Source organism: Odocoileus virginianus, chromosome 5 (assembly GCF_023699985.2).
Source record: "Odocoileus virginianus isolate 20LAN1187 ecotype Illinois chromosome 5, Ovbor_1.2, whole genome shotgun sequence".
NCBI classification, from domain to species: domain Eukaryota; kingdom Metazoa; phylum Chordata; class Mammalia; order Artiodactyla; family Cervidae; genus Odocoileus; species Odocoileus virginianus.
In genome coordinates, this window is record NC_069678.1 from 86,692,218 (window position 1) to 86,718,873 (window position 26,656).

At 50.9% G+C, this 26,656-nt stretch overlaps 1 protein-coding gene and 1 long non-coding RNA gene across 8 annotated transcripts; one reads left to right on the top strand and one right to left on the bottom strand.

Moving 5' to 3' along the window:
• The first annotated feature begins 6,532 nt into the window (after window positions 1–6,532).
• Window positions 6,533–21,902, top strand: HEYL (hes related family bHLH transcription factor with YRPW motif like). Of its 4 annotated transcripts, none has more exons than XM_020896899.2 (5): window positions 6,533–6,668; window positions 13,923–13,989; window positions 14,995–15,078; window positions 16,287–16,368; window positions 18,942–21,902. In XM_020896899.2, the coding sequence occupies exons 1-5, from the start codon at window positions 6,589–6,591 to the stop codon at window positions 19,613–19,615; spliced, it is 987 nt and encodes a 328-aa protein (XP_020752558.2). In that variant the 5' UTR covers window positions 6,533–6,588; the 3' UTR covers window positions 19,616–21,902. The 4 variants fall into 4 exon arrangements, with proteins under 4 accessions (XP_020752558.2, XP_020752559.2, XP_070324465.1 ...); XM_020896900.2 differs by having other exon boundaries at window positions 6,587–6,668; window positions 13,927–13,989; XM_070468364.1 differs by lacking the exon at window positions 6,533–6,668 and adding an exon at window positions 8,033–8,293 and having other exon boundaries at window positions 13,927–13,989.
• Window positions 7,098–22,451, bottom strand: LOC110139267 (uncharacterized). Of its 4 annotated transcripts, none has more exons than XR_011487941.1 (4): window positions 22,202–22,450; window positions 21,927–22,076; window positions 20,401–20,579; window positions 7,098–7,261 (listed from the first exon to the last, which is right to left on the bottom strand). It is a non-coding gene; the product is annotated as an uncharacterized lncRNA (long non-coding RNA). The 4 variants fall into 4 exon arrangements; XR_002314455.2 differs by lacking the exon at window positions 7,098–7,261 and adding an exon at window positions 9,694–11,317; XR_011487943.1 differs by lacking the exon at window positions 7,098–7,261 and adding an exon at window positions 11,339–11,848 and having other exon boundaries at window positions 22,202–22,451.
• Between the last annotated feature and the right edge of the window lie 4,205 nt (window positions 22,452–26,656).

Consider the following 26,656-nt stretch of genomic DNA (forward strand, 5'->3'; position numbering starts at 1 on the left):
GGCTCAGAGATTGAGAAAGTATCACTGGAGCTGAGACCTGCCCCAGAAAATCTCTCCTGCTCACTCTGTTCTGGGGGGGTGGGGGGACAGGGGAAGTGGAGAGGGTGAAGGCTCCCCCTCTGCCTCCCTCCCTTTGGACTGAGGCTAGTTATTACTGCTGGGCTCACCCTTCTGCCCTCCTTTGACTCCTCTCCTTCAGCAAGCAGATTCCTCCTAAGGACCTGCAGCCTCTGGTGTTGCCTGTGGTACCCTCTCTCATTGACGTGCCCCTTCTACAAAACTGCTTCTGCCGTCTCCCCAGACACTTCTGGATCCCTGGGGGTATGACCCTTGCCTCTGCTTCCTGCATTCACGCCAAGGCCCCTGTGACCTCGTGTTTGCACGTGTCTTCCTCTTAAAGCCCCTGGACTGGTTCCCAACCCTCTCTGACCTCGGCCCCGGGTCCTCTACTCTTGTTCAGTTTTCCTCCTCCACCCCCAGAGTTTTTCTGCTATAGTTCACAGCGATCTAGGATAAGTGCTCCTCCTCCTTGTTCTGCACTAGCTCTTTGAGACACCACATGTACCCTGGAGCTCCAGCTGAGAGTCTCCAGATCTCTATTCCCGCCCAGCCATCTCCCCGAGCTCTCCTCCTGGGTGTTCTCCACGGGTCACAGAAGCAGTATGGCCACAGTGAACTCACCTTCTCCTGTGTTTCTCCTGTGTGCCCGTCAGCTTCACCCACTCAGTCATCCAGATAGGAGCCCAGCATCATGCGGATTTGTTTCATCTTTTTCCCCTTCTAAACCAGAACCTATTACCTGGATGTACAGTACAAGGCTTCTGATTGGTCCAGCACATTCCAGGGCATGAATCTGGTGCCAGCCTACCTGGGTGGAGGCCCAACTTTACCATTTACTAGCTGTGTGATCTTGGATTAATTACTCAGCTTCCTTATGTCTCAGTACAATGGGATTAAAATAGAGTAAGAATAGTAACTTTTATTATAGGGTTGTTGTGAAGTTTAAATGGGCTTCCCTGGGCTCAGTAGGTAAAGAATCTGTCGGCAATGCAGGAGACATAGGAGAGGTGGGTTCGATCCCTGGGTCAGGAAGATCCCCGGAGGAGGAAGTGGCATCCCACTCCAGTATTCTTGCCTGAAAAATCCCATGGACAGAGGAGCTTGGTGGGTCCAGAGGGTTGCAAAGAGTTGGACACAACTGAGCAACTAAGAACACGTGTGAGGTTTAAACGAGTTAATACATGTCAAATAATACAGTGCTTGATACATGATGCAGTAAAAGCACAATAAAAATTTATTTTGGCATTGGTATTATCATTTATTTATTTTACAAGTTTATTTTTAATATTTATTTATTTATTTGACTGCATCAGAGTTTTATTTAGCTGCATCAGAGCTCAGTTGTGGCATGCAAGATCTTCATTATGGCCTGCAGGATCTTTCTTTTTTTTTTAAGTTGCTGCATTCAAACTCTTAGTTGCAGCATGTGGGATTTAGTTCCCTGAGCTGTGCTGCGCTAAGTCGATTCAGTCGTGTCTGACTCCGAGACCCTGTGGACTGTAGCCTGCCAGGCTCCTCTGTCCACAGGATTCCCCAGGCAAGAATACTGGAGTGGGTTGCGGCGCCCTCCTCCAGGAGATCTTCCCTATCCAGGGATCCAACCCGCATCTCTTGTGTCTCCTGCATTGGCAGGCAGGTTCTTTATCACTAGCACCAGGGATCAAACCCGGGCCCCTTGCATTGGGAGTGCGAAGTCTTAGCCATCGGACCATCGGGGATGTCCCTCACAACAATTTTAAATGCTTACCATGCACTAGAAACTTCACTAGGCACTAAAGAACATGATTTTATTTAGGTCATACCTGAATGGTCTAGTGGTTTTCCCTACTTTCTTCAATTTAAGTCTGAATTTGGCAATAAAGAGTTCACCATCTGAGCCATAGTCAGCTCCAAGTCTTGTTTTTGCTGACTCTATAGAGCTTCTCTATTTTGACTGCAAAGAATATAATCAATCTGATTTCTGGGTTGACCATCTGGTGATGTCCATGTATAGAGTCTTCTCTTGTGTTGTTGGAAGAGGGTGTTTGCTATGACCAATGCGTTCTCTTGGCAAAATAAACTGTGGAAAATTCTGAAAGAGATGGGAATACCAGACCACCTGACCTGCCTCTTGAGAAACCTATATGCAGGTCAGGAAGCAACAGTTAGAACTGGACATGGAACAACAGCCTGGTTCCAAATAGGAAGAGGAGTATGTCAAGGCTGTATATTGTCACCCTGCTTATTTAACTTATATGCAGAGTACATCCTGAGAAACACTGGGCTGGAAGAAGCACAAGCTGGAATCAAGATTGCTGGGAGAAATATCAATAACCTCAAATATACAGATGACACCACCCTTATGAGAGAAAGTGAAGAGGAACTAAAAAGCCTCTTGATGAAAGTGAAAGAGGAGAGTGAAAAAGTTGGCTTAAAGCTCAATATTCAGAAAACTAAGATCATGGCATCTGGTCCCATCACTTCATGGCAAATAGATGGGGAAACAGTGGAAACAGTGTCAGGCTTTATTTTTGGGGGCTCCAAAATCACAGCAGATGGTGATTGCAGCCATGAAATTAAGAGACTTACTCCTTGGAAGGAGAGTTATGACCAACCTAGATAGCATATTAAAAAGCAGAGACATTACTTTGCCAACAAAGGTCCTTCTAGTCAAGGCTATGGTTTTTCCAGGGGTCATGTACGGATGTGACAGTTGGACTGTGAAGAAAGCTGAGTGCTGAAGAATTGATGTTTTTGAACTGTGGTGTTGGAGAAGACTCTTGAGAGTCCCTTGGACTGCAAGGAGATCCAACCAGTCCATCCTAAAGGAGATCGGTCCTGGGTGTTCATTGGAAGGACTGATGCTGAAGCTGAAGCTCCAATACTTTGGTCACCTCATGTGAAGAGTTGACTCATTGGAAAAGATCCTGATGCTGGGAGGGATTAGGGGCAGGAGGAGAAGGGGACGACAGAGGATGAGATGGTTGGATGGCATCACCGACTCGATGGACATGAGTTTGGATAGACTCCGGGAGGTGGTGATGGACAGGGGGGCCTGGCGTGCTGCGACTCATGGGGTCACGAGGAGTCGGACACGACTGAGCGATTGAACTGAACTGAACTGAACTGAAGGGACATGATAATGAACAACACAAATGGTTTCTACCCCCAAGAACTTCACAGTCAAGGTGGAAGTGTCTTCATAGACTCTACAGAGGGATGGTTTCCTGCTGCTCGATCCATGCCCTACTCACTCCCATCTTAAAATAAAATAGAAGCAAAAATAAACAAACCCAATTTCCACCTCTGCCTCCAGTTATTATCCTAGCTTATATTCCCATTGTAGTCAAGCATCTCAAATGAGTTTATTCTGTCCTCAAGTATTTATTGCACTCAAGTATTTATTGCCCTCAAGTATTATTTATCTACCTAATGCCTGGCACTGTACTAGGTGCTGGAGAATCAGCAGGGAACAGGAGAGACAAGTGTCTACCCTCAATGAGTTTGTCTTGTGGTGGAGGACACAGATGTTAAATAAAATCAACCTATCAGTGGTAAAGAATCTACCTGCCAATGCAGGAGATGGCTGATTTGATTCCTGGGTCAGGAAAATCCCCTGGAGAAGGAAATGGCAACTCACTCCAATATTCTTGCCTGGGAAGTTTCATGGACAAAGGAGCCTGGCGGGCTACAGTCCATGAGATCACAAAGAGACGGACACAACCAAGTGACTAAACAACGAGCTTGATAGATGCTGTAAAGTAAAATGGTGTGAGGCAGGGGGCAGCCGTTTTAGACAGGCAGTCAGGAAAGTCTTCTCTAAGGATGGAACAGATGAACAAAGACCCGAATAAAGTGAGATGATGAGTCGGAGACAATCGGGGGAAGATGGAACAACCAATCTGAAGTCCTGCCGCAACCACAGGCAGGAAATGTCAGGGGAGGGCACAAAGGCTGTAGTGCCTGGGTGAACAGGAAAGGGGCAGAGCCCAGGGCTTGGGATGGCCTCACACCCAGTAACGCCCTGGCGGTCCCGGCAGAGTTATTATTAGGGTTGCTTTCTTTCACTCTCAGAGGTGCCCCAGTCTCACATGTCACCCTGCGTGTAGGCCACGGTAAGCAGTTGGCATTTTATTCTGAATGTCATGGGAAGCTTATGGATGGTTTTGAGCAGGAAGTGATGTGATCTGACTGACGTTTTAAATGATCATGACCGAGTCCTTGAAACACTCTCTGGCTCCTGTAACCCCCACCCTTGGCTGTCCTCCACCTCCCGGCTGTTTCTTCTCAACCTCTGGCAGCTCTTTTTCTTCTACTCAACCTCTAAATCTTGGGGTTTCTCTAGACCAGTGGTTTTCAGTGGGTGGAGGGTGGGGTGGGGTGCAGGATTTCTCGCCCAGGAGACATTTGGTATCATCTAGAGACATTTTTAATTGTTATGACCTGGGCAGGTACTGCTGATATGGAGCAAGTAGAAACCAGGGATTCTACTAAACATTCTAAAGTGCACGCAACAGCCCCAGGCAATAAAGAATTTTCCAGCCCCAAATGTCAAGTGGGACTGAGGTCAAGAAACCCTGTCCTAGGGTGGCCCAATGGCTAAGACTCTGCACTCCCAATGCAGGGGGGCCTGGGTTCAGTCCCTGGTCAGGGAACTAGATTCCCACATGCCATAACTAAGAGTTTGCATGCCTCTACTAAAGATCCTGTATACTGCATGAAGAAAAGATCCTGAGTGCCACAGCTGAGACCCAGTGCAGCCATAAGAATAAATATTTTTTAAAAAGAAAGAAAACCTGAACTAGATTAGCACTGTCCGATGGAAATAGAACAGGGAGCAGCACATACAATTAAAATTTTTCCAGTAGCCACATTAAAAAAAAAAACACCCAAACTAAAAAGACAAGTTAATTTTTAATGTTTTATTTAATCCAATATGTTTAAAAGATTATAAAATCTCAACATGCTATTGCTGCAAACCTTCCCTTTTGGTTGAGGTTTCCATTCCACAAGTGGGTGCCCATGGAAGCTATGTGAGTGCCGAGGACATCTGGAAGAAGAGTCCACAGGTGTGGCTGGTGTGAGCACCAGGGCCTCCCGAGGAAGCCCAGGCTGTCGGTTCTGACTGTGCATGCCAGCCGGGTATCTGTGTGTCTGCCTGTTTGGTCTGTGTATTTGTGCTTAGCGGCTCAGTCACGTGCAACTTCGTAACTGTTTGGACTGCAGCCCACCAGGCTCCTCTGTCCATGGGATTTTTCAGGCAAGAATACTGGAGTGGGTTGCCATTTCCTCCTCCAGGGGATCTTCCTGACCCAGGGATCCAACCCACGTCTCCTGTGTCTCCTGCATTGCGGGTGCATTCTTTACCCGCTGGGCCATCAGGGAAGCCCGTGTCTGTGTACCTGGCCACGCGATCATGTCTGTGGTCGTGTGGAAGGGGCCATGGGATTTTTTCGTTCCCCCACCATAATCAAGCGCCCCCAAGCAGGTCTTGCTGTGGGAGTGAAAGTGCAGTTATTCTCAGATGACCAACCCCACTCTCCCAAGTGGGGCGGGGGTGGGAGTGGCTTTCTCTGTGTCCTGGTGGGTAAGTGGAAGGGAAGGGCTTCGCTGGTGTCTGACCTACCACATGGAGATGGTCTTCACGTCTCTTCCTCCTCCCTGCTCGTGAAGTCCACCTTCCAGGATGCCCCATTCTGTTTCCTTCTGACCCTTGAGGGGTCAATCCTCTGATCCATGAGGATGGCAGATGAATGTCTGCGACTCTTCCTTGAGTCTCCCTTCCGAGGGGCAGAGCAGTAGGAGCCCCTGCCGAGTTTGGTCTGTTGTAGGGGAGTCCCAGGAAGGGAGGCTGGAGACTGCCACCCACTCCCTTTAGAGGCATCGCTTCAGGAATGGGCAACTTCTCGGAGACTTCTTGGCCTCCCAGGACAGCTCGGCCTCTGGTGAACTGATTTCCGGGGACACTTGGCCAGAGCCGGTCCTGCTCAGGTGGTGCAGCCACAACTACGGCCATCCTTTTGGGGGTGACAGCCACCACCCCACCCCACATTACACTTGTTCTAGACCCTTTCGGGAGAAAGCTGCTGGAGGATTCTGGTCGAGGATCAGGCCACCGCCACCCCCACCAGCCTCCCCAAACCGGATGTGTCTGCCGCTCCCAGGACCCCAGCACGACTAGACCTCGGCAGTCTGGGGCATCGCGGAGTCAGCAGCGCCCTAGGGCGAACCAGGGCCAGACGGGGACCCCCTGGACTCCCCGGGGGCCTCCAAGGGCACCTGCCCAAGGCCACCCAGCTCGCTGCGGCCGAGGCGGCGGAGAGGAGCCGGACCTCCCAGCCGTCGGCGGGGGCGGCGACCGCCCGGGGCCTTCCCACGGCTCGGCCAGCGCGTCACGGCGGGGGCGAGGGGGCGCCCGGGGCTGCGGCGCAGGAAAGGGCCCTGGGAAAGGGCGGCGGCGGCGCCCCCGGGGCGGGGCCGGGGCGGGGCCCGACTTCCCGGCTCGCCGCCCGCGCCTCCCGGCGGAGACCCGCGCAGCCCGCGTTCGTGATGAAGCGGCCCCGGGAGCCGAGCGGCTCCGACAGCGAGTCCGACGGACCCATCGACGTGGGCCGCGAAGGCGAGCTGAGGTAAGGCGGGCTAGGGGTGCGGAGCGCGCGGGGGCGAGCCGGCTGGGAAGCTGGCCGACGGACTGCCGAGCGCGGGGCGAATCCTGGGGCGACTCAGGTGTGGCGCCACTGTTAGGCGCACGAGTACCCGAGATCCCGCGCTCTCTCCGCGGTTCAGGGCTGGGGATGCTTCATGGAGGGAGAGTTCAGCTCGGGGTCTGAGGTCAGGTTGGCAATGCCTTTCAAAGTGCCCGGGTGAGGCTACTGGCAGGGACTTTCCCTGAAGATCTTAGGAGCTCTCCCGGGCTGTTGGTATCACACCCCCTGGTCCAGAATGCAGTGGCTAGAACAACCGCACCTTCTTAATTCTACTCTAGCTTGGGTGCACTTTTCATATACTACACACACAGAGAAAAATTTCCAGGGGAAGAAAATCCCTCTTGAGCAAACTGGACTTTGCAATTAAGGTTTTAATATTGAAGACAATAATCGGTGACGTGCCTGTGGTCAATGCAAGGGCCTTGACTCCATTCGATTCCAGTGTCCTTTCTACCACATCAGCCTCTTGCCAATGTCTTTCGACTCTTGGTACATTTTCAGATCTGGTGTCAAACCTATAGAACAAACTAGACTTGTAAAAGCTCTGTTACATCCCAGTTCTGTGAACAAGCTAAGTTTCAGTTTCTTCATCTGTAAAATGGGTATAAATAATAGAACTGATCTCATAGAATTATTAGGAAAATCAAATGAGATAACCTATGTCAAAGGCTTCACACAGAGCCTAGCATGTAGCAAATGCTTAATTAGTATCAGGCACTCAATATGTGATACCCAGAACTTGAAAGAGCAGCAGGGACTGACTGGGAGCCTGCAGGCCTGAGTCCTAGCCTCAAATCTGCCACCAGCTCACCGTTTGACCTTGGGCCATTGCTTTCCCTTTGAGAGCCTGTTTCCTCGTCAGGAAATAAAGGAGAACAAGGAGTAGAAAAGGGAGGCCTATCTGGTCCCTCCTGGTTCATCTAAACCTGAATCACTAGACTAGATTTGCAAAGGGGATTCCGTTCATTCTTAGGGATGTTTCTGAGAATAGGTCATAATCTCAGTGATCTCCAGTTTTCTGAGACCAGGGGATCCTTTTCAATCACAAGTCCAATAAAGGGCCACCACCTTCCAATTATTTCTAGCTTATAATAGGAGGTAATTTCCTGTTCATGAGGTTTTGGGGTATATAATACAATTCCCTATGCAACTTACTAGCCTTTAAAAACTGTTTAGCAGAAACTGCTATTTAAAGAATCAGTTATCTGAGTCTGTGGCTGCTGGGAGCAGGGGAAGGGACCAATGCCATGTGTGTGGGGGCGGGGGAGGGGTCTGAAGCTCAGTGTCATTGGGTCTTCATGAATCAGAGGCGTGAAATTGGTGTCAGAGAGCTAGGCCAATGGGAGCTGGCTTCTGTCCTCCCAAGAATTTGCAGCCTGGTCAGTGACCTGCCAGGTCACACAAAGTCCATGGGCAGGATGGAAGATGGAAGGAGAGACAGACTGTGGGCTGTGAGGGCACCTGAACAGGGAGAGGTCACTCACAACCAAATGTGCAAGGAGGGCTTCCTGAAGGCAGTGGCATTTGGACTATGGCATAAAGGATCGGTACGTAGTTTTTTTTCCTATACAACATTTTGTTCTTTCAACCAGAGCCCATTTTTTGAGACTGTCTAGATTCTCTGGCGAGCAGACCCCCTCAGAGGAGAGAAAGCAGTTGGACATCTGGCATAGGCGGACTTATAGACCCCTCTTTGTAGCACTCACCAAAAGGCCCTCCCCCCAGCAGACATCAATGCTTCAATTCAGGGAGCGCTGAACGATGCCTGCTGTGGCCCAGACCCTGGGCTGGGTGTGGGGGGCCCAGATGTATCCTGCTCAGCTTCTGCCCTCAGGGAACTCTCAGAGAAGAAGAGCTCCATGGACAAAGAAAGCCAGATAAACAGTGGCAAGGGCCACGGGACTGAAGCAGCCAGCCTCTCCCCAGGGTCAGAGGCAGGGCTCAAACCCCTCCCCACTCAGAGTAAAGAGCAGGGTGTGTTCCACTGTCACTGTGGGTGTCCACCTGGTGGCCGTGTCCTGCCCCACATGTGAGGATCACCCTCAGAGCTCCTATCTAAACCCAGCCCCCTGACACCCGTGGGTCCAAACTGAGAATATACCTCTCCCCTCCCCCTCTGCAAAAAATTTAATGAGCACCTGCCACATGTCAGGCACTGGTTCAGGGTCTGTGGGTTGTTTCTACATGATTTGAGGCACATGGTGGCCTTTGAAGTCAGATAGACTTGTATGTGACTCTCACCACCATTAACTTAGGCAAGTGACTACCCCTTTCTGAATCCCAGTTTTCTCCCTTACAATATGGGGATGCTAATATCTTACCTCACAGGATGAGGCTTTGATAGGGTAATGGACTTAAGGCATACAACTTCTTGCTTTGACACAAGGCAACTTCCAGATAAAACTGCTCGCTAGGGCAGATGGCCCAGTGGTTAAGAATCCCCCTTGCAATGCACGAGACACGAGTTAGATCCATGGGCAGGGACCTAAGATCCCTAAGATCCCTAAGATCCACATGCAGTGGAGCCACTAAGCCCATGGACCACAACTACTGAGCCCACATGCCACAACTGGAGAGTCGGTGAACCTCAAAGAGAGACCCCCTGTGAGTCATGAAGAGCCAGCGCAGCCTAATTAATTAAGTTTTTAAAAACTGCTAAGGGGTCACTGTTCAGTTGGAGGGTGCCGTGTTCATGAAACAGCATGGTCTAATGAAAAGCCTGGATGTCTGTAGACGGGACTTTGTGTCTCTCTCCCTCCAGCTATCAAATGATTATTTTTCCTTAGCGTGAAATGGCCCCAATACTTAATTCACAGAGCTATTGTATGATAAATGAAACAAGCAAACGTGGAAATGCTGTCTAGAACAGGAAGTACTGGCTATGATGTATACACGGTGGGATGATGACTACGTGGGGAGCAGTGGATGAAAAACCAGTAGACTTGGCTTCAGCTCTGGAATTTCCTTTAATTTGCTGTGTGTCCTGGAGCAGATACCTTCCCCTCTCTGAGTTTCCACATTTTACAAGTGGGCTGAATGCTCTCTGAAAACCTTTCACTGAAGACATTGTGAGTCTGCCTCTGGTTGATGGAAAATGAACGGGGTCACCTGCAAAGGCTCCTCAGGGTATTTCCCTAAAAGGAACTGAGGCTGACCGCTGAGGGTGGTCATGACTGGTGGCCAGACCACCTGGAAAGCTGCCTCTCCCTCAAGAGACTACCCTAGAATTCTGGCTAGGGATCTGTTGATGCCCATGGAACCGATCTTGGGACTCAATGTATTTTCTCTGGGCCCCTGAAAATCTGCCTTATTTCCAGGCTCTCAGTCAAGAAGCTCTCACACCCTCTCCCAGTGTCAGGGCCAGATCACAGCCTGGAAAAGAACTCGCTCTGGCTGGGCTCTTGGGAGCTATTCGGCTAAGGGGACTGGAGGGCTATTCAGACAGACAGGAAGTAGGAATTAGGAGGGAAAACAATGCTGAGTTTGGAGCCAGAAGACATGGATTCCCATGCGGGTTTTGCTCCTCAGCAGCTGCATAGGCTGGGCAAGCTGCCGTAGCTCCCCATGCTCAGCATCCTTATCTGTGAAATGGGGCTGTCTCTCAAAGGAGAGAAGTATTAATACATGTGGTGATGCCTGGGTGAAGTGGGGCTGTCCCTCAAAGGAGAGAAGTATTAATACATGTGGTGATGCCCGGGTGAAGTGGGGCTGTCCCTCAAAGGAGAGAAGTATTAATACATGTGGTGATGCCTGGGTGAAGTGGGGCTGTCCCTCAAAGGAGAGAAGTATTCATACATGTGGTGATGCCTGGGTGAAATGGGCTCTCCTTCAAAGGAGAGAAGTATTAACACCTGTAGAGATGCCTGGAAAGCTGTGATGTGAGACATGCCTGTGGGATACAAGAGTGGAGGGAGAGGGATGCAGAGAACCAGGAGGGTGGGAAAGGGATGGCTGAGCTTCCCTGAAAGGGGGGTGTCAGCCTCCAACAGATGGTCCCTGAGGAGGGATCAGGCTGAAGGCAGTGACGCGCACAGTGCTAACCCAATACCCCTGGAGACACCTTACCCACCCTGGAGGGACAAAGGCCGTGTTTCTTAGTAGACCTTGGCTCTTGCGGCTTGTCCAGAGTGAAGCTTTGTAAACAAGCCGCCCTAGAGATCTCAGGATCTGGCCCCCTGAGCCCTGGGCCTAGCTTGCTGAGCCATCCCTTCCAGGAGTTTTCACTGGCCTTACATTCTTGTCCAGATGTTTGGATGGAAATAGCCTTTTCCAGATGTAGCTGGACAAAGCCAGGGCCATAGCAGTAAGGTTTGGCAAATGTTGATCTGGTCTCCCCTGCAGCCTTTTCTCTTTGAGCAGTGATGAAAATGATCCAACCTCTAATGCCAAGAGGATTGTCAAGTGGGCTGCAACCCTCCGGGCAAGCCACATATGCCATTTCATGAAGGTCTAAGACGTCGACTTTATGGTGTCACCTCTGTGTCCTTCAGTGATGCCAAAGGCGAGGGCAGGAGGCAGAGTTCAACCATGGGCTCTGTCATGTTCCAGGATTTGCTGAGTACCGGGTACAACTATGAATGAGACAGACATGGTTCATGGCCTCATGCAACTTATGGACTTCATGTAGAGATAGACAATCAAATATCAGGTGGGAGGGGTGATGTCAGAAAAGACTGCCCCAGTTAGTTGACATTTGAGTTGAGATCTGAAAGGAGGTAGAAGTTCCTAGGCGAAAGGGCTGGGGTTGGGTGAGGAGAGGGGGTGGACCAGGGAAACAGTGTGTGACACCACAAGAAAGGATTAGTGCATTCACAAGCTGGAACCTACAGAGCAAAAAGAGTTGCGTCTAGGAGGTGACAGGGGCCAGCTGGGCTACCTGACAGATGGTGGCCTTGATCTTTGGGAAGTCCCTGAGGAGTTTAAGAGAGTGACATGATCTGATTTTTTTTTTTTAAGATTAAAAAAAAATTATTTATTTTTCCCTGTGCTCTGCCTTCGAAGCTGCACACGGGCTCTCTCTCCGGTTGCAGGACTCGGGTCTCTTATCGTGGTGGCTTCTCTTGTTACTGGCTTCCCAGGTGGCCCGGTGGTAAAGAATCTGCCTGCCAATGCAGGAGACGTAAGAGATGTGAGTTCAACTCCTGTGTCAGGAAGATCCCCTGGAATAGGAAACAGCAACCCATCCCAGTGTTCTTGCCTGGAAAATTCCAGGGACAGAGAAGCCTGGTGGACTGCAATCCATAGGGTCGGGAGGAGTCGGACACGACTGAGCCCAACACAACCACAATAACCCCTGTTGTCACAGAGCATGGGCTCTAGTGCTCAAGCTCAGTAGTTGTGGTACACAGGAATCTTCTCCGAGCAGGGATCGAACCCGTGTCCCCTGCATTGGCAGGGGGATTCTTAACCACTGGATCACCAGGGAAATACTAAAGACTTTTTTTTTTAACTTCTTTATTGAATTTGCTACGATATTGTTTCTGGGTTTTTTTGTTGTTAATCTATTTGGAGGATTAAAGCTTTACAATTCTGTGTTGGCTTCTGCTATACAATAGCACTGATTGGCTGTTAAGTATACCTATTGCCCCTCCGTTTTGAACCTAATGCCACCCCACCCCTACCCCATCCTACCCCTCTAGGTGGTCACAGGTTGAGTTCCTATACAGCAATTTCCCATTGGGTATCTATTTTACATACGGTAATGTATATGTAATTCCTTCTGTTTTATATTTTGGTTTTTTGGCCACGAGTCACGTGGGATCTTAGCTTCCCCAACCAGGGATCACACCTGCACCCCCTACATAAGAGAGCAAAGTCTTAACCACTGGACCACCAAGGAGGTCCCAGCATTTAGATGATCACTCTGCCTGCTTGTAGGGGGTAGTAGGATACCATAGACTCCTGCAGACTAGAAAGGTGATGGAGGCTTGGTCCTAAGATTGGCAATGGAAATAAGGGGGACAGGTGTGAAATATATTTTAGACATGAATGGGTAGGTTTCATGGGATAGGTGAGGACAGAGAAGGAATCAAAGATGGTGGTTGAGTGCCCACCTTGCAGAAATGGGAGATGTGTGCCTTTGGTGAGATGAGAACCTGCATGGGGGTGAGGGGTGGTGAGGGGAGGTTTTAGGTGGAGAGGAGCTCTTGGGTTCCTGTTTAGATGTGTGTCTGAAATAGCAGGGGAGTCCCCTTGTCTGCAGTTATTTGTGGCTATGATATCCTCAATGGGAGCTGGGGTCTGGGGCCTGGCCGAGGGCATCCAGTCCAGTCCTGGGTCTGAGTGGGGCCGCTGGCATGTTGGCCAAATGAATGATCCTAAGTGCAGCCCAGCAAATCCCCTTCACTCCAGGAGAGCCTCTGAAGCAGGAGACCCTTAAGACGGCAAGCAGCTGGGCTGATGAGAATATCAGTCAGACCGGCAGGAATAGCCCCAGAGGGCTTGAGCCTCCTCCACGTACGGGAACACCTAGGGTGCGAGTGGACATCCATCCTTCAGTCAGCCCCCGCGGCCGGCGGACTGAAGGCCCAAAGCGATGCGAGGCTAGGGCTTTTGGGGGAGGCCAGGGCCGCGTCCCCAGAGTCCGAGAGGGGCCTGTGACCCAGATGCTGCCTCCCCCTCGGCCTGGCCGCGCAGCGTGGGAGGAGGCGGCAGCTGCAGGCCGGGCGGAGGGCGGGCGGCCGGCGCGCCCGGCCCGTGGGAAGCGGCGGCATCTGTTCTTTCCACGCTCGTTCCCAGCGGCTCCCTCTGAAACCCAACCCGCCGGCCCGGCCCCGCCGCCGCCGCCGCCCGTGCCCTCACCCGCCCCGCCCGGGGGATCGTGTTGCAGGAGCCGGTTGGCCGGGGTGCGGTTCTCCCGAGGGCGAGGGGCAGGGGCCGAGGCCCAGCGGGTCAGGTTCGGGCGAGAGTTAAGCCCCCCATCCCATGGCCCCAGCCGCCGGCCACTCTGGGGCAGGAAACTCGGTGCAGGGGAGGAGTTGGCCCAAGGAGAAAAGAGCCCCCGGGGAGAAGGGGAGAGAAAGCGTCCCCACCCACGCCTGCCCTGCGCCTCCTCCCCCCGGGCCTGGGAGACCTCGGGCACTGGGAGGGGGCTGTGCCCGCCCACAGCCGGCTCCGAGGTCAGCCCAGGCCAGGGAGATGGTCCTCTAAAAAATCGGCCTTTCTCTTCCTCTCCAGCCAGATGGCCCGGCCGCTGTCCACCCCCAGCCCTTCACAAATGCAAGCCAGGAAGAAACGCAGAGGGGTGAGTGTCTTTCTCAGCAGAGTTGCGGAACAGAGGTTTGCCCTGAGTTCCCAGGGGCCTGGCCCAGAGAACCCTGGTCAGAAACACGAGGGAAGCGATGCTGTCAGGGTTCAAGTGCCAGTTCTGCCAGTAGCGAGCCGAGTGACCTTGAGCAAGCCGCTTAACCTCTCTGTGCCTCATTTTCTCATCTGTGTAACTGCAATCATGATGGTACCTTCCTCAAAGGGCTGTTTTGAAGTGAATTAATTAATGTGCTCAGAACAAAAGGTGACACGCAAACTAGCCATTATTATTTATCCCAGTCTTCCCCACTTCTCTCTGAGCCCAGAACTTTCACTCCCTCCCAGTGTGCTGAGGGGTGAGTTAGGGGGACAGAAGAAGGATGTAGCTATGCTTCTGTCCTGGAAGTCCAGAGACCCAGAATCCAGCAAAGACCAGCCCCACCACGCACTAACCAAAAAACCTCCTCCATCCAGCCTCATTCTCTTTGTCAGTAAAATGGGTGTCATTATTTCTATCCTGAGATAAGCATTCCGCTACCAGTATCATGAGCTGAGAATGAGGTCTTGGGAATGAAAGGCCTTCCCAGCTGGAAAGAGCCATGCCTAGCCAAGCCATCCCTTGACTTCATGACCCAGCAACTCAAGGGGGTCTCCCTGGCCCAGCAGAGGTCTCCAGGGTCTTCTCTGGGGCTGTGGTTGGTGTCTGTATTCTATTTGATTGGTGCCCTGTTGTATCAATGGTTAAATGTGTTGAATACCACTCCTCAGATCAAGACAAGAGGTCTGAGTTCTATTCCCAGCTTTGAACTTCCTTGCTGTGTGACCTTAAGCAAATTGCTGCCCCTCTCTGAGCCTTATTTTCCTCCTCCATAATGTGAGAATGGATTTATCGCCCTTACAGGAATATTGTGAAGGAAGATATGAGTCAGCGCCCATTAAAACATGTTGGAAACTGTGATGGAGTGCCTACTTGGTTTTTGATTCTTTCCTCATTGCTTTTTAGATCATAGAGAAACGGCGCCGGGACCGCATCAACAGCAGCCTTTCTGAACTGCGGCGCTTGGTCCCCACTGCCTTTGAGAAGCAGGTGTGTGACACTGCTGAATGTGCTTGAGGAAGTACAGTGTGGGTTGCAGATAGGATTCACTTCTCACGGCATCTCTTATTGATTGGTGGCAGCTGCCTGAAGTGCCGTGAAGTGCCTGTCAATGGCCAGAAATAAGGAATGGAAATTCATATTGACTGAGGTGTCTTAGGGGCTGTGGCTTTATGTTCATCATCTAGTTGAATTGAATCCTCAGAATGATCCCGAAGGATTGGGACTATGATGCCCATTGCACCGGTGAGGAAATTGAAACAGAGAGAGGTGAAGTAACTTACTCCATACTCCAGATCACACAGCTAGTAAATAGCAGAGTGGAACTGGAACACAGACTGTGTGATCCTAAAGTGCCCTATCCCTCAGCACTGCTGACATTTCCAGAGCTATGTGAAAGTAGAACAGGCTGCTTGGGGAGTAAGGCTGCCATTGAACATGCTGGGGTGGAGGGACTTCCGTGGAGAGTCAGACAGTTGAGTCAATCAGACAACCTCAAAGACTCTCACCGTATGCACCCCGGCACGATCATAAGTCCTGTGACTTCCTTTCTGCTGGGGGGAACAAGTCAGTCGTTCCACCGACCTTTATTAAAACGTTCACAAGCCCAGCCATGAACTAGACTTAGTACCTACCCTTCAAGGGACTCTCATGGAGAGTCCAGCCCTTAGGTTTCACCTGGGAGACCAGGTGATGCTGGAGTCTCAGAAACATTCCCCAAGAGAGAATGAAGGAAGAGCATCTTACTTTGGGGTAAGATGACGAGCCCGATCTTGGGTGTGTGTGTAATGAGTGTAAAGTTGGATTTCTCGTAAAGCTGGTCTAGGAGGCACGTGGGTATGCAGGAGTGACATTCTGGTGATGGTGTCTGAAGCCACGGAGGTAGAGGGGACCCTCTGAGGAGAGTGCACAGAACAAGAAAAGTGGGCCATCACCCACTGGGAACACCACCGTTTTAAGGGTCAGTCAGAGCAAGAAGACGGGAGGAGGGCATTCAGGAACTGATGGGTAAAGCAGGCTAAAATGAGAACCGAAGAGAATCTTAGATTTGGAAGGCTTGGCCAAAACAGAAGCCCAGTTTCAGGCACTGGTGGAGCTGAAGGAAGAGGAGAAAACTGAGGCAGTGAGTGTTGTTACCCTGTGCAGGGGAGGTGAGTGACAGAGGTCAGCTAAAGATCATCACTCTCCTGTACACACAGGGTTCCTCCAAGTTGGAGAAAGCCGAGGTCCTGCAGATGACGGTAGATCACTTGAAAATGCTCCACGCCACTGGAGGCACAGGTACGGATACTACGCTCTCCCAGAATCATTCCTCCAGCCAGTATTTGGGGGCTGGGCCCTGGGGATACAGTGGTGAGCAAAGCAGACACGGTCCCTGCCCTCGTGGAGCTCACAGTTCACAGAGGGGCTGAAGCAAAGCTTGTCTCTCTTCTTCCTTTGGCATCACCCTCTCTGCTTTCATTGTTTCCCTGTGTCCTGCCCTTTCTTCAGCTCTACTCCTGCCAACCTTGAACCTTGGAGGAACTCTTCTATAACAGACTACTGGTCCCTCCCTTCCGCCAGGGCCTCGTTAAGCATCAGCCTGAATGAGCTCACTCTCACTGCAATCCAGTGGGAGATTTTTAGCTATGGCAGTTCATGGTGTGCCAACCCACTGATCTAGGCTTCTGGACTCTTGTGATCTTGGCGGTGTTGGGGGAGAACATGTCACACTCACAGTTAAAGATCAGTTGTGGGATGGTAGTAAGATGCAAATATAATTCATTCTGTTATTTTGAGCTAGTCCACTACAAAAAAGTCACGAAACTGTGGTTTTTAAAAGACTTCTGGACAAATGGAAATTCTGAAGCTGCTCTGTGTGTTTTCATAATTTCACCACTGGGAAACTGTGAAAGCTCCACAGACCTTGTCTGTGAAGACTTAAGCCCTGAAACTTTAACTTGCTACCCATCAAGGAAACAGTTGCATTTTAAGTGAGCCAGCCTGGTGCCTCTCAAGCCTTGGTGTGCATCAGTGTCATGTGGGAGCAGGCAGAGTCGTGAATCACACTCCAGAGATCCCAAGGCAGTAGGTCTGGATTGGAGTTTAAGAATCTGCCAGTTTAGCAAGCAGGCCTGATGACCCTGCTGCAAGTAGTCACTTGGAAAAGTTCCACCAAAGAAATGCATGGCTGACAGTGGAAACTGTCTCTAATCAACCAAGGGAGGAGATAGTTCAAGCTACATTTATATTTATCCAATTTAAAGGAAAAGTGACTAATATTTTGGCATCATTTTATAGTTTTCAAAATGCTTTCTCTAATGTTATCTCATTTGATTCGCATAAGAATCTCGAGGGTGGGTGGTGTTGTCCTCTCTGTTTTCTGGCTAAGGGCTGATGGAAAGACAGAGAATTGTGGCTTAGAGCACTGGCTTTGGATCTGAACACTGACTTTATTGCTTACTAGTTTTAGGACCTTAGATGATTGATTTAAGCCCTTTATTCCTCAGTTTCCTCACCTCTGAAATAGGAATAATGATCGGTTTTTATGAGGTTCAAATTAGCTAGTGCAAATTAAGTACTTAGGAAGAACCCAGCAAATGTTAGTGAAAAAAGAACAGTGAACAGAGAGAGGCGATTTGATTTGCTCAAAGTTGCACAACTAAGCAGACACCAGAGCCAGGTCTTGCCTCCAGGGAGGCCTGGCTCCAAACATCGTCTCCTGCCAAGCTGTCCCGCTGTGGGGGCCTCAGCCGTGAACCAGGGAACTGATATTTGCTGCCATGATCATGAGGCCAGTCCTCACTGGGGCTGTTCCATCCTTGCCCAGAAGGTGACTGAGAGAGGGGCAGGAGTGGAGAGGCAGTGAGAATGTGAATACTCTTGTTGGCAGTCCCCCTGGTCACCCGAAATTGATTATCAGGCCTCCAAAACAGGGTGCCTGGCTTGAGGGCAGCAGCTGAGGTCCAGGGTGGGATCGTGCTTTCTAGACTGCACTTTGTGATGGGAAACAAACTCGAATACCTATGGGGGCCAAACCAGTCATATAAATGATAGTTCACTTTTCATTTGTTAGGTATTTCTGTGCACCATTTCATTTTGTCCTCCCTTCTGTATGTAGCAAGTACTGTTATATGCTCATTTCACAGCTCAGGAAATTGAGGCATGGAAAGATTAAGAATCTTGTCCATAGTTAGGGTGCTGGTTAAGTCCATGTTCAAGCAACTGGCCTGCAGAGACCTCATGCTTCATTGCTACTCTCCACTCCCCTCTCCAAAGACTCTCCCAGCTCGTAGCAGCACCTCCCAGCATCCACCCCCATCCTCAGGACTGTTCCATACCTCCATGTGCACAACCCTTTCACACCTAGCAAGCATCTGCTTAAATGAAGTTATCTTGGCCACAGAGTTTCTTCTTTGCGTTAATCATGAGTTATGATGAAAACAATATATTCTACAATGCTCTGGTTAGTGAATTTATTTGGCCCTCAGACCTCACCTCTTCAACCCCAGATGTGTGTACATGTGTGCCTGTGCTCATTTGTATCCAGCTCTTAGAAGCCCATGGATTGTAGTCCACCAGACACATCTGTCCATGGAGTTTTTCAGGCAAGAATACTGGAATGGGTTGCCATTTCCTCCTCCAGGGGATCTTCCTGACCCAGGGGTCAAACCCGTGTCTCCTGCATTGGCAGGCAGGTTCTTTACCACTCCCACTTTACAGATGGGGAGACTGGGTCTCCGAGAGGTGAGGTGACATGCCCAAGGTCACACAGGGGTGAGTGAGGAAAGCGGGTTCAGAACTCAGGACAGCCTGATCTCGGGCTCCGTGCTTGTCCCCTGCCCGGCATGCCCTCATCGTGCCTCACTTTGCAGGATTCTTTGATGCCCGAGCCCTGGCGGTCGACTTCCGGAGCATCGGTTTTCGGGAGTGCCTCACCGAGGTCATCAGGTACCTGGGGGTCCTGGAAGGACCCAGCAGCCGTGCAGACCCAGTGCGGATCCGCCTTCTCTCCCACCTCAACAGCTATGCAGCCGAGATGGAGCCTTCACCCACGCCTGCCGGCCCCCTGGCCTTCCCTGCCTGGCCCTGGTCCTTCTTCCACAGCTGTCCCGGGCTCTCTGCCCCGAGCAACCAGCTCGCCATCCTAGGAAGAGTGCCCGGCCCCATGCTTCCCAATGCCTCCTCTCTGGCTTACCCCATCCCGGCCCTCCGAGCAGCCCCCTTGCGCAGAGCTGCTGGCGCCATCCTGCCAGCCCGGAGGAATTTGCTGCCCAGTCGAGGGGCATCTTCAGCCCGGAGGGCCCGCCCCCTAGAGAGGCCAGCTGCCCCCCTGCCTACGGCCCCTGGTGGCAGGGCCACCAGGAGCAGCCACGTGGCACCCCTTCTTCGGTCTCCTTCCCCTGTCCCCCCTGGTGTGGTGGTGTCTCCTGCTTATGTGGCTGTTCCTGGCCCCAGACCTTCTTCCCCAGGGCCAGCTGGGAGGCCAGCAGGAGCTATGCTCTGTCGCTCCTGGGTCTCCGAGATCACTGAAGTCGGGGCTTTCTGAGCTGGCTTTGCTCCCAGGAAGGAGGAGAGTTCTTTTTCCAGGAGCTCTAAAAATGGCGTTGCCTTTTCTGCTCTGCTTCCTGGACTGGTTATGTATGAAGGTGTCTTCTTCACCCATCCAAGGAACCCTCCTCCTTTGGCTCATTTCCCCTCCTCACTGCTTGTCCCAGCTTCTCCTGGAGCTGTTCTGATCTCAGAGTATGGGTCTCATTTCTTCTCTGGACAGAGGAGTCCCAGGAGAGTCCCCCAAGAGCTGGTGCCCAGACCCCTTTCCTGCCTGAGAACAAATGGGGCAGTAGGCATTAATCTCAGGTCTGGGAACAACGCTTTAAAAGGCATAATGACCTATGGCGTGCTGCTTCCCTAGAGATCAGACCCCAGCCAGGCGCAGTGACTGCCTGGCTGCAGACTTCCCAGGCCCCTGGGCCGGGACATAGTGTCTGTTTCACTTCCTGAGATAGTAACCTCGCAGGGCCCACAAAGATGTCTCCTGGGAACCCTGCCTGCCCAGCCCACCTATCTCCTCCCCCATCCCAGTGACCCCCAGAACAGACCTGCTGTCCACCACAGCCGAGACTGGGGACTGGGAGCTCAGCAGGGCCGGCGCCTACGCTCTTCCCAGCTAACACCCCCCCCCCCTCCAGGTGACCACCGTTCCCTGCACACAGCGGGAGGTCTCTGGGCTCCGTGACTGGTGTCCTCACCCCCAGGCCTCGGATGGTGTCCCCAGACAGGAGCCAGGCTTGTGCAGCAGAGAGCCCGGCTCCCTGCCTCCCGCATGCTCACCGTTCTGGCCTGTGGTCCCGTCGGATACACAGCACAGAAGCCGCGTTCCCACGTGACGGCGCCCAGAGAGGAATCCTCTTGGGATTCAGCACCAGACGTTTGTGCTGCCTGCTTTGCATCCGGCTCACGGAGCCCAGACGGCTGGGATCGCCAAGGGCTGTCAGGCTGGACAAAAATAGCTGTGAGGAGGGGCGAGAGGAAGGACAGTCAGAGGCGGCTTGGCCCTTCAAGGTCACGCAGTGGGCCAAGGGCCTGGGATCCTCTTCACCTGGGATTCCACGCGGCTGGCTTTGCCCAAAGGCCACTGCATTCCCGAGTTCCCGCCTGCCACTTTCCCTCTAACAGAACAAATGGCCCAGAGACCTTTCCCAGTGGGACAACAGAAACTGAACAAGATGGGGAGGATCAGAGCTGACACACAGCCCACCTAGCGCTGCCAGATGGTCGTTAAAACAAAGAAACACTGCTGTGCCTGTTGACAAATACCTGCTTTCCCTGATTGCCTCCGGGTGCCCCCACCACGTGGCTTTTCCCCAGGACCCCGTGCTGGTTAACACCAGGCTGACCCAAGGCCTCGGGGCCCTCCCGCTGGCAAGTCGTTGGTGCTCACTGCACAGTTATCAAATACTTCTAATGTCACCCCTGGAAGAGTCTCCCACCCCTACCCTGTGATGGAACTACCCTCCCCAGAGGCTGAGTTTGGGGAGACTGCATGGGCTTAAAAAGAGTTTGCAAAAGCCCTGGGGAGAAAGGGCCCTTTCAGACAAGTGGGTAGGAGAGCAGAGATCATTTAAATGACCCAGAAAGCTCTTTTGAGAAGGTGAATTCCTCAAGGAGGGATAAAGAACTAAAGGCATTCTTTTACGCCTCAGTGTGAGGTGGTTGGATCAGATTCTGCTGTCTTCCACCTCTTTCTGCGTGGAGAGAGGCGTCATTTCAGGGAGCGGTCCCTGGCCGGGGGTTGCTGACACAGGGAGGGAGGGCTGTCAGCAGGTGCCCGGGAGTTGGGAGGGGCCACAGAGGGTGGTGGTGGAAGGCACAGGCCAGCGTCACCTTTCTTACAAGGGGCAGGCCCTCCTCCCCCCCCCTCTTCCCTGGCACCCTCCTCCTCCCCGGCCACTGCAGGTGGCGGTTCACTGTGCCCCGGAAGTCAGGTCAGTGCTCCAGTCCTGCAGTTTGACCACCTCCTAGCCCAGGAATCCAACATCTGATGGCAGGACAGTGGGAAACACATTTTCACATTTCAAATACCCTGTTTCAAAAAAATCAGTTGACACCATTGAATGAGGTAGGAATGACCCAGAACCTTCGGCATCTTAGTTTCCCTGGGGTTCATTCTCCCTGAGAGATTGTGGGGGGAATGGTGACTATGTGTATTGGTTTCCGTGGCTGAGGGCACGTGTATCTTTGTTTATATTCCCAAACCTTGCTGGTGCCCCTGACTCCCGCCCGTTGCGGTTGTCACACATAATCAATAAAGTTTTTTTTAGTTTTTCTGAAAACCTCTGCAAAGTTTTACTTCTTACCTATGTCTGGAGTCCATCCACTTCTCTCTGAGCCCACAGCCCCGACCCTGGTGTGGCCACAGCACCTCTCCCCAGATTTCTGCCCTCCAAAAGGTCACTCTGCCTCGTTTTTGCTTTGCCAGTCCGTTCTCAGCACAGCCAGAGAGAGCTCTAAACATGCAAACCATAGAATGTCAACCCTGGTTTCACATCCTTACTCCACTTCCCTATTATTCTAAGGATAAAAGGCAAGCTCTTCTTCTTGTCCCAAACTTAACTTTCAGCCTTTTTCTTACCAATCTCAAGCTTGTTGCCTGCGTTTCTTCCAGCCTGGCCTTCCTTCATTTCTTCCTTATTCCAGCCTCATTCCCATCTCTAGGACTTTTCATCTGCTGTTTCCTTCGCCAAGGATGCTCTTTCTCTACCCTTTGCAGGCTGAAAGCTCTTCATACCCTCAGGCCTTGGCTGAAATGTCACCTCCTCAGAGAGTCCTTCCCTGACTACTGGGCTTGACTCTATCTCAAAGTCCTCTATTCTTTTTTTTCATGTGGACTTTACCGTTGCACATCCATTTGTGTGTTTACTTACTGGTGAACTGTCTCCCTCACCAGCGCATAAGCTCCAGAGGCCAGGGACCATTTCTGGTTTGCACTCCACCCTGTATCCAGTTCCCGGTGCTGGGCTCAAAGTCAGGGTTCAATCAAATATTTGTTGAAAAAATGAACTGGGGGAAGTGAAGAATCTTCTAGACTCGTGTTACTGGATGATTCAGGCTCCTCTGGGGTGAACCCCATGCTGGTCAACTTCAGGGGGTAGCTGGAGAGCACATTGAGAGCCACGGCCAGGGGACTGGAAGTTCTGGCCAGTGGTGAGGGGGCTCTGGCCAAAAAAAAGCACGAGCGTGCTTGCTCTGGAGTGCACGCTGACAGCTGGGAACAGGCAGGCCGTTTCTGCCAGAAGGTCTTGCTCTCCACTCTTGGCCCGGTTCTCTTCAATGGATTTGGCTTGCAGTGACAATATTCGCAGAGGTCTGTTCCATGCCAGGCCAGGCATGGCAGAGCCAGAGGTGACGAGGACAATGTCCCCCAGAGGGGGTGCACCCTCTGTCTAAGTGACAGATGGGTGGGATGAGAGTGGAGAGGGAGGTCTGTTGAGAAGGCTCAGAGGTATCAGCCTCTGCTTAGTGGGGGTCGTGAGGGAAGGAAGTGCAGGAAGGAAGCCTTCCTGGAGGAGGATGAAGGGAGGTGTTCTAACCATGAAGGGAACATCCTCTAGGGCAGCTCTGGAAGATGCCCTGAGACAAACACTGCTCTCAGTGGCAGGGTGAAAGAACAGGTAGTCTGGGCACTGAAGCCAGACTTCTCAGGTTCAGGCCCCATTTCTGTTCACTTATCAGGACTGTGGTCTTAAGCATGTTACTTAACACCCCTGAACCTTCTCATCTTTAGAACAGGGATGATAGCTGTCATAGCTACTGTTAACTGAGCAGTAAACTACATACCACTGTGCTAAATGCTTTTCTTAGAATGTCCCCTTATTATTATAATATGGAAGCTGGGCAAGACATAGTCTACTAAGGTTAGGTGACAAGTGAATGGATAACACACAGAAAGTCCTTGGTACAATACCAAGGGGTATGTATGAAATGCCCAGTCCATTTTAGCCGTTAGTGTTATTAATGGAAAGAGGCTGGATCCAAATTGTGAATGTCATGCAGAGTTTGGACTTCAGCCTGTAGGCAGTGGAAGACATGGAAGGTTTTGCCAGGTGAATGCCAAGCTGAGACCTTGTTTAAGAAACTTCTGTTTGGTATGGTGTGGACAACTGGGAGAAGTAGTATTCAGACTCAGTGCCACCTGTTCACTGGAGACACCTCAATGCTTTTGAAACATCAGCGTCCAGGCTCCAGAGATGATGGTTTAACTTAACTGCAGTGAGATTTGGGCATCCCATAACGTGATGTGAAGAATCAGGATTTCCTTCTTGGTCAAGGTAAATTTCAACTCAATTGGTGCTCAGGATTCCAGTTTATGAGCCTGAAAAGGCTGCTGCCCTCTGAAAAGTGAAGCAAAACTTAATTTCCACAAGGGCCTCTCTGTTCTCCAACACCATCCTAGTCCCTGGCCCATAGTAGATACTTAAGAAATGTTATGTGTTGAAAATTTTAGGGACTTGTACAGTTGCCTTCCATATCTGTGGCTTCCACATCCACAGATTCAACCAACCACGGATCAAAAAAAATTTTTTTTAATTCCAGAGGGACTTCCCTGATGGTCCAGTGGTTAAGACTCCACGTCCCATTGCAGCAAGCCCAGGGTTCAATCCCTGGTCAGGGAACTAGATCCCACAAGCCACAGCTAAAGGGTCCCACATGCTGCAATTAAGACCCAGAGCAGCCAATAAATAAATAAAATGAATAAATACTTCTAAAAAGACATTAGCTTCCTTCCCTCCTTAGAGAATGAGGGTGGGAAAAATCACATCTGGATTATCACCTGATCCTATTAATAGCAGCAAACATTTTCAAGCCCTTGAGCTATATTATCTCATATAATCATATGAAATGATATTTCATATAGTAGTAGCTTTTATTATCCTCATTTTACAGTCAAAATTGAGACTTAATTTGTTAGTGAAAGTATCCAAGGTTCAAAACACTAATGAATGTTCTAACCGAAATTAGACTTCCCTGCTGGCTCAGATGGTAAAGCATCTGCCTACAATGCAGGAGACCCGGGTTCAATGGCTGGGCCGCGAAGATCTCCTGGAGAAGGAAATGGCAAACCACTCCAGTATTCTTGCCTGGAAAATCCCATGGACGGAGGAGCCTGAGAGGCTACAGTCCATGAGGTCGCAAAGAGTCGGACACGACTGAACGATTTCACTTTCACTTTCAACCAAAATTAAACCTAGATCTGTCTGATTCCATCTTTAAAAAAAAATTATTTATTTGACTGCACCAAATCTTAGTTGTAGCATATGGGATCTAGTTCCCTGACTGTAGATAGAACCCAGGTTCTCTGACTTGGGAGCTCAAGAGTCTTAGCCACTGGACCACCAGGGAAGTCCCGGTCTGATTCCATCTTAATCAATATGGAACACGGCTTCCTTCCCCAGTGGCCTCTTATGACACAAACCCAAACCGTTCAGTGGCTGGTGGATTGGGCTGCCATGTTAGCCTGGGAAGCCTTCAGCTTGGCCATGTTCTTTTCCCCTGTGCTAGTCAGAGTAAAGCCCAGCAGCTGTAACAAAGAGGCCCAACAATAACTACATGGACAGAAGAAGATAGAAGTTTATCTCTCACCTAACTGCCTGGTGACTGACTGTTCCAGAGCAGCCAGAAGCTACATGCATTGCAGACATTTTAGAGTCCAGATTCCTTCCATCACGATTCCCTGCCATTCTGCAGAGCATTGTCCCTGCATTGTTAAGCTAGGTCTCCCTGAACTCAAGTCAGCAGGAAGGGAAAGAGAACTTGGCAGAGATGTGGCCACAGACTTAAAGCCTGGGCCCCGAAGTAGCACATAGGTGTCCCGTCCATCCACGTTTCCCTGGTGAGAACATTGATGAATAGCCACATCGAACTGTGAAGGAGGTTGGGAAATGAATTTTCGCCCTATTCTCTGACATAAGTGTGAATAAATATTGGTAGATAGTTTCTATCACTTCACTCTTACCTCCTATTCTGGGAGGCTAAAAAGAATGTGGGAATCAGGGTCATCGGTAGCTACCAACTGGCTGGTTGTGTGTGTGTGTGTGCACTTGATCTGGAAGACAATTCACTTTGAGTTGGAGGAACCAGGTATAGGGGCTCCACAGGGGTAGGCTGGATACCCCTGAACAGCGTTGTGTCTACTGGACCCAGATCCCTGGAGAAATCGGCTAGGAAACACAGTGTAAGACAGGAGCATTTGTTGCCCTAGGATGCCCAGGTCAGTTCAGTTCAGTCGCTCAGTCGTGTCCGACTCTTTGCGACCCCATGAACCGCAGCACATCAGGCCTCCCTGTCCATCACCAACTCCCGGAGTCCACCCAAACCCACATCCATCAAGTCGGTGATGCCATCCAACCATCTCATCCTCTGTCTTCCCCTTCTCCTCCTGCCCTCAATCTTTCCCAGCATCAGGGTCTTTTCCAATGAGTCAGCTCTCTGCATCAGGTGGCCAAAGTATTGGAGTTTCAGCTTCAACATCAGTCCTTCCAATGAACACCCGGGACTGATCTCCTTTAGGATGGACTGGTTGGATCTCCTTGCAGTCCAAGGGACACTCAAGAGTCTTCTCCAACACCACAGTTCAAAATCATCAATTCTTCGGCGCTCAGCTTTCTTTATAGTCCAACTCTCACATCCATACATGACTACTGGAAAAGCCACAGCCTTGACTAGACGGACCTTTGTTGGCAAAGTAATGTCTCTGCTTTTTAATATGCTATCTAGGTTGGTCATAACTTTCCTTCCAAGGAGTAAGTGTCTTTTAATTTCATGGTTGCAATCACCATCTGCAGTGATGTTGGAGACCAGAAAAATAAAGTCAGCCACTGTTTCTACTGTTTCCCCATCTATTTGCCATGAAGTGATGGGACCGGATGCCATGATCTTAGTTTTCTGAATGCTGAACTTTAAGCCAAATTCTTCACTCTCCTCTTTCACTTTCATCAAGGGGCTCTTTAGTTCTTCTTCACTTTCTGCCATAAGGGTGGTGTCATCTGCATATCTGAGGTTGTTGATATTTCTCCTGGCAATCTTGATT

Excerpts from the sequence above, each read along its gene's own strand:
- HEYL (XM_070468364.1), top strand. The coding sequence starts at position 8,045 with ATGAATCAGAGGCGTGAAATTGGTGTCAGAGAGCTAGGCCAATGGGAG. Across the intron at positions 13,990-14,994 it reads CCAGGAAGAAACGCAGAGGG|ATCATAGAGAAACGGCGCCG; the intron begins GTGAGTGTCTTT and ends ATTGCTTTTTAG. Across the intron at positions 16,369-18,941 it reads CCACGCCACTGGAGGCACAG|GATTCTTTGATGCCCGAGCC; the intron begins GTACGGATACTA and ends CTCACTTTGCAG.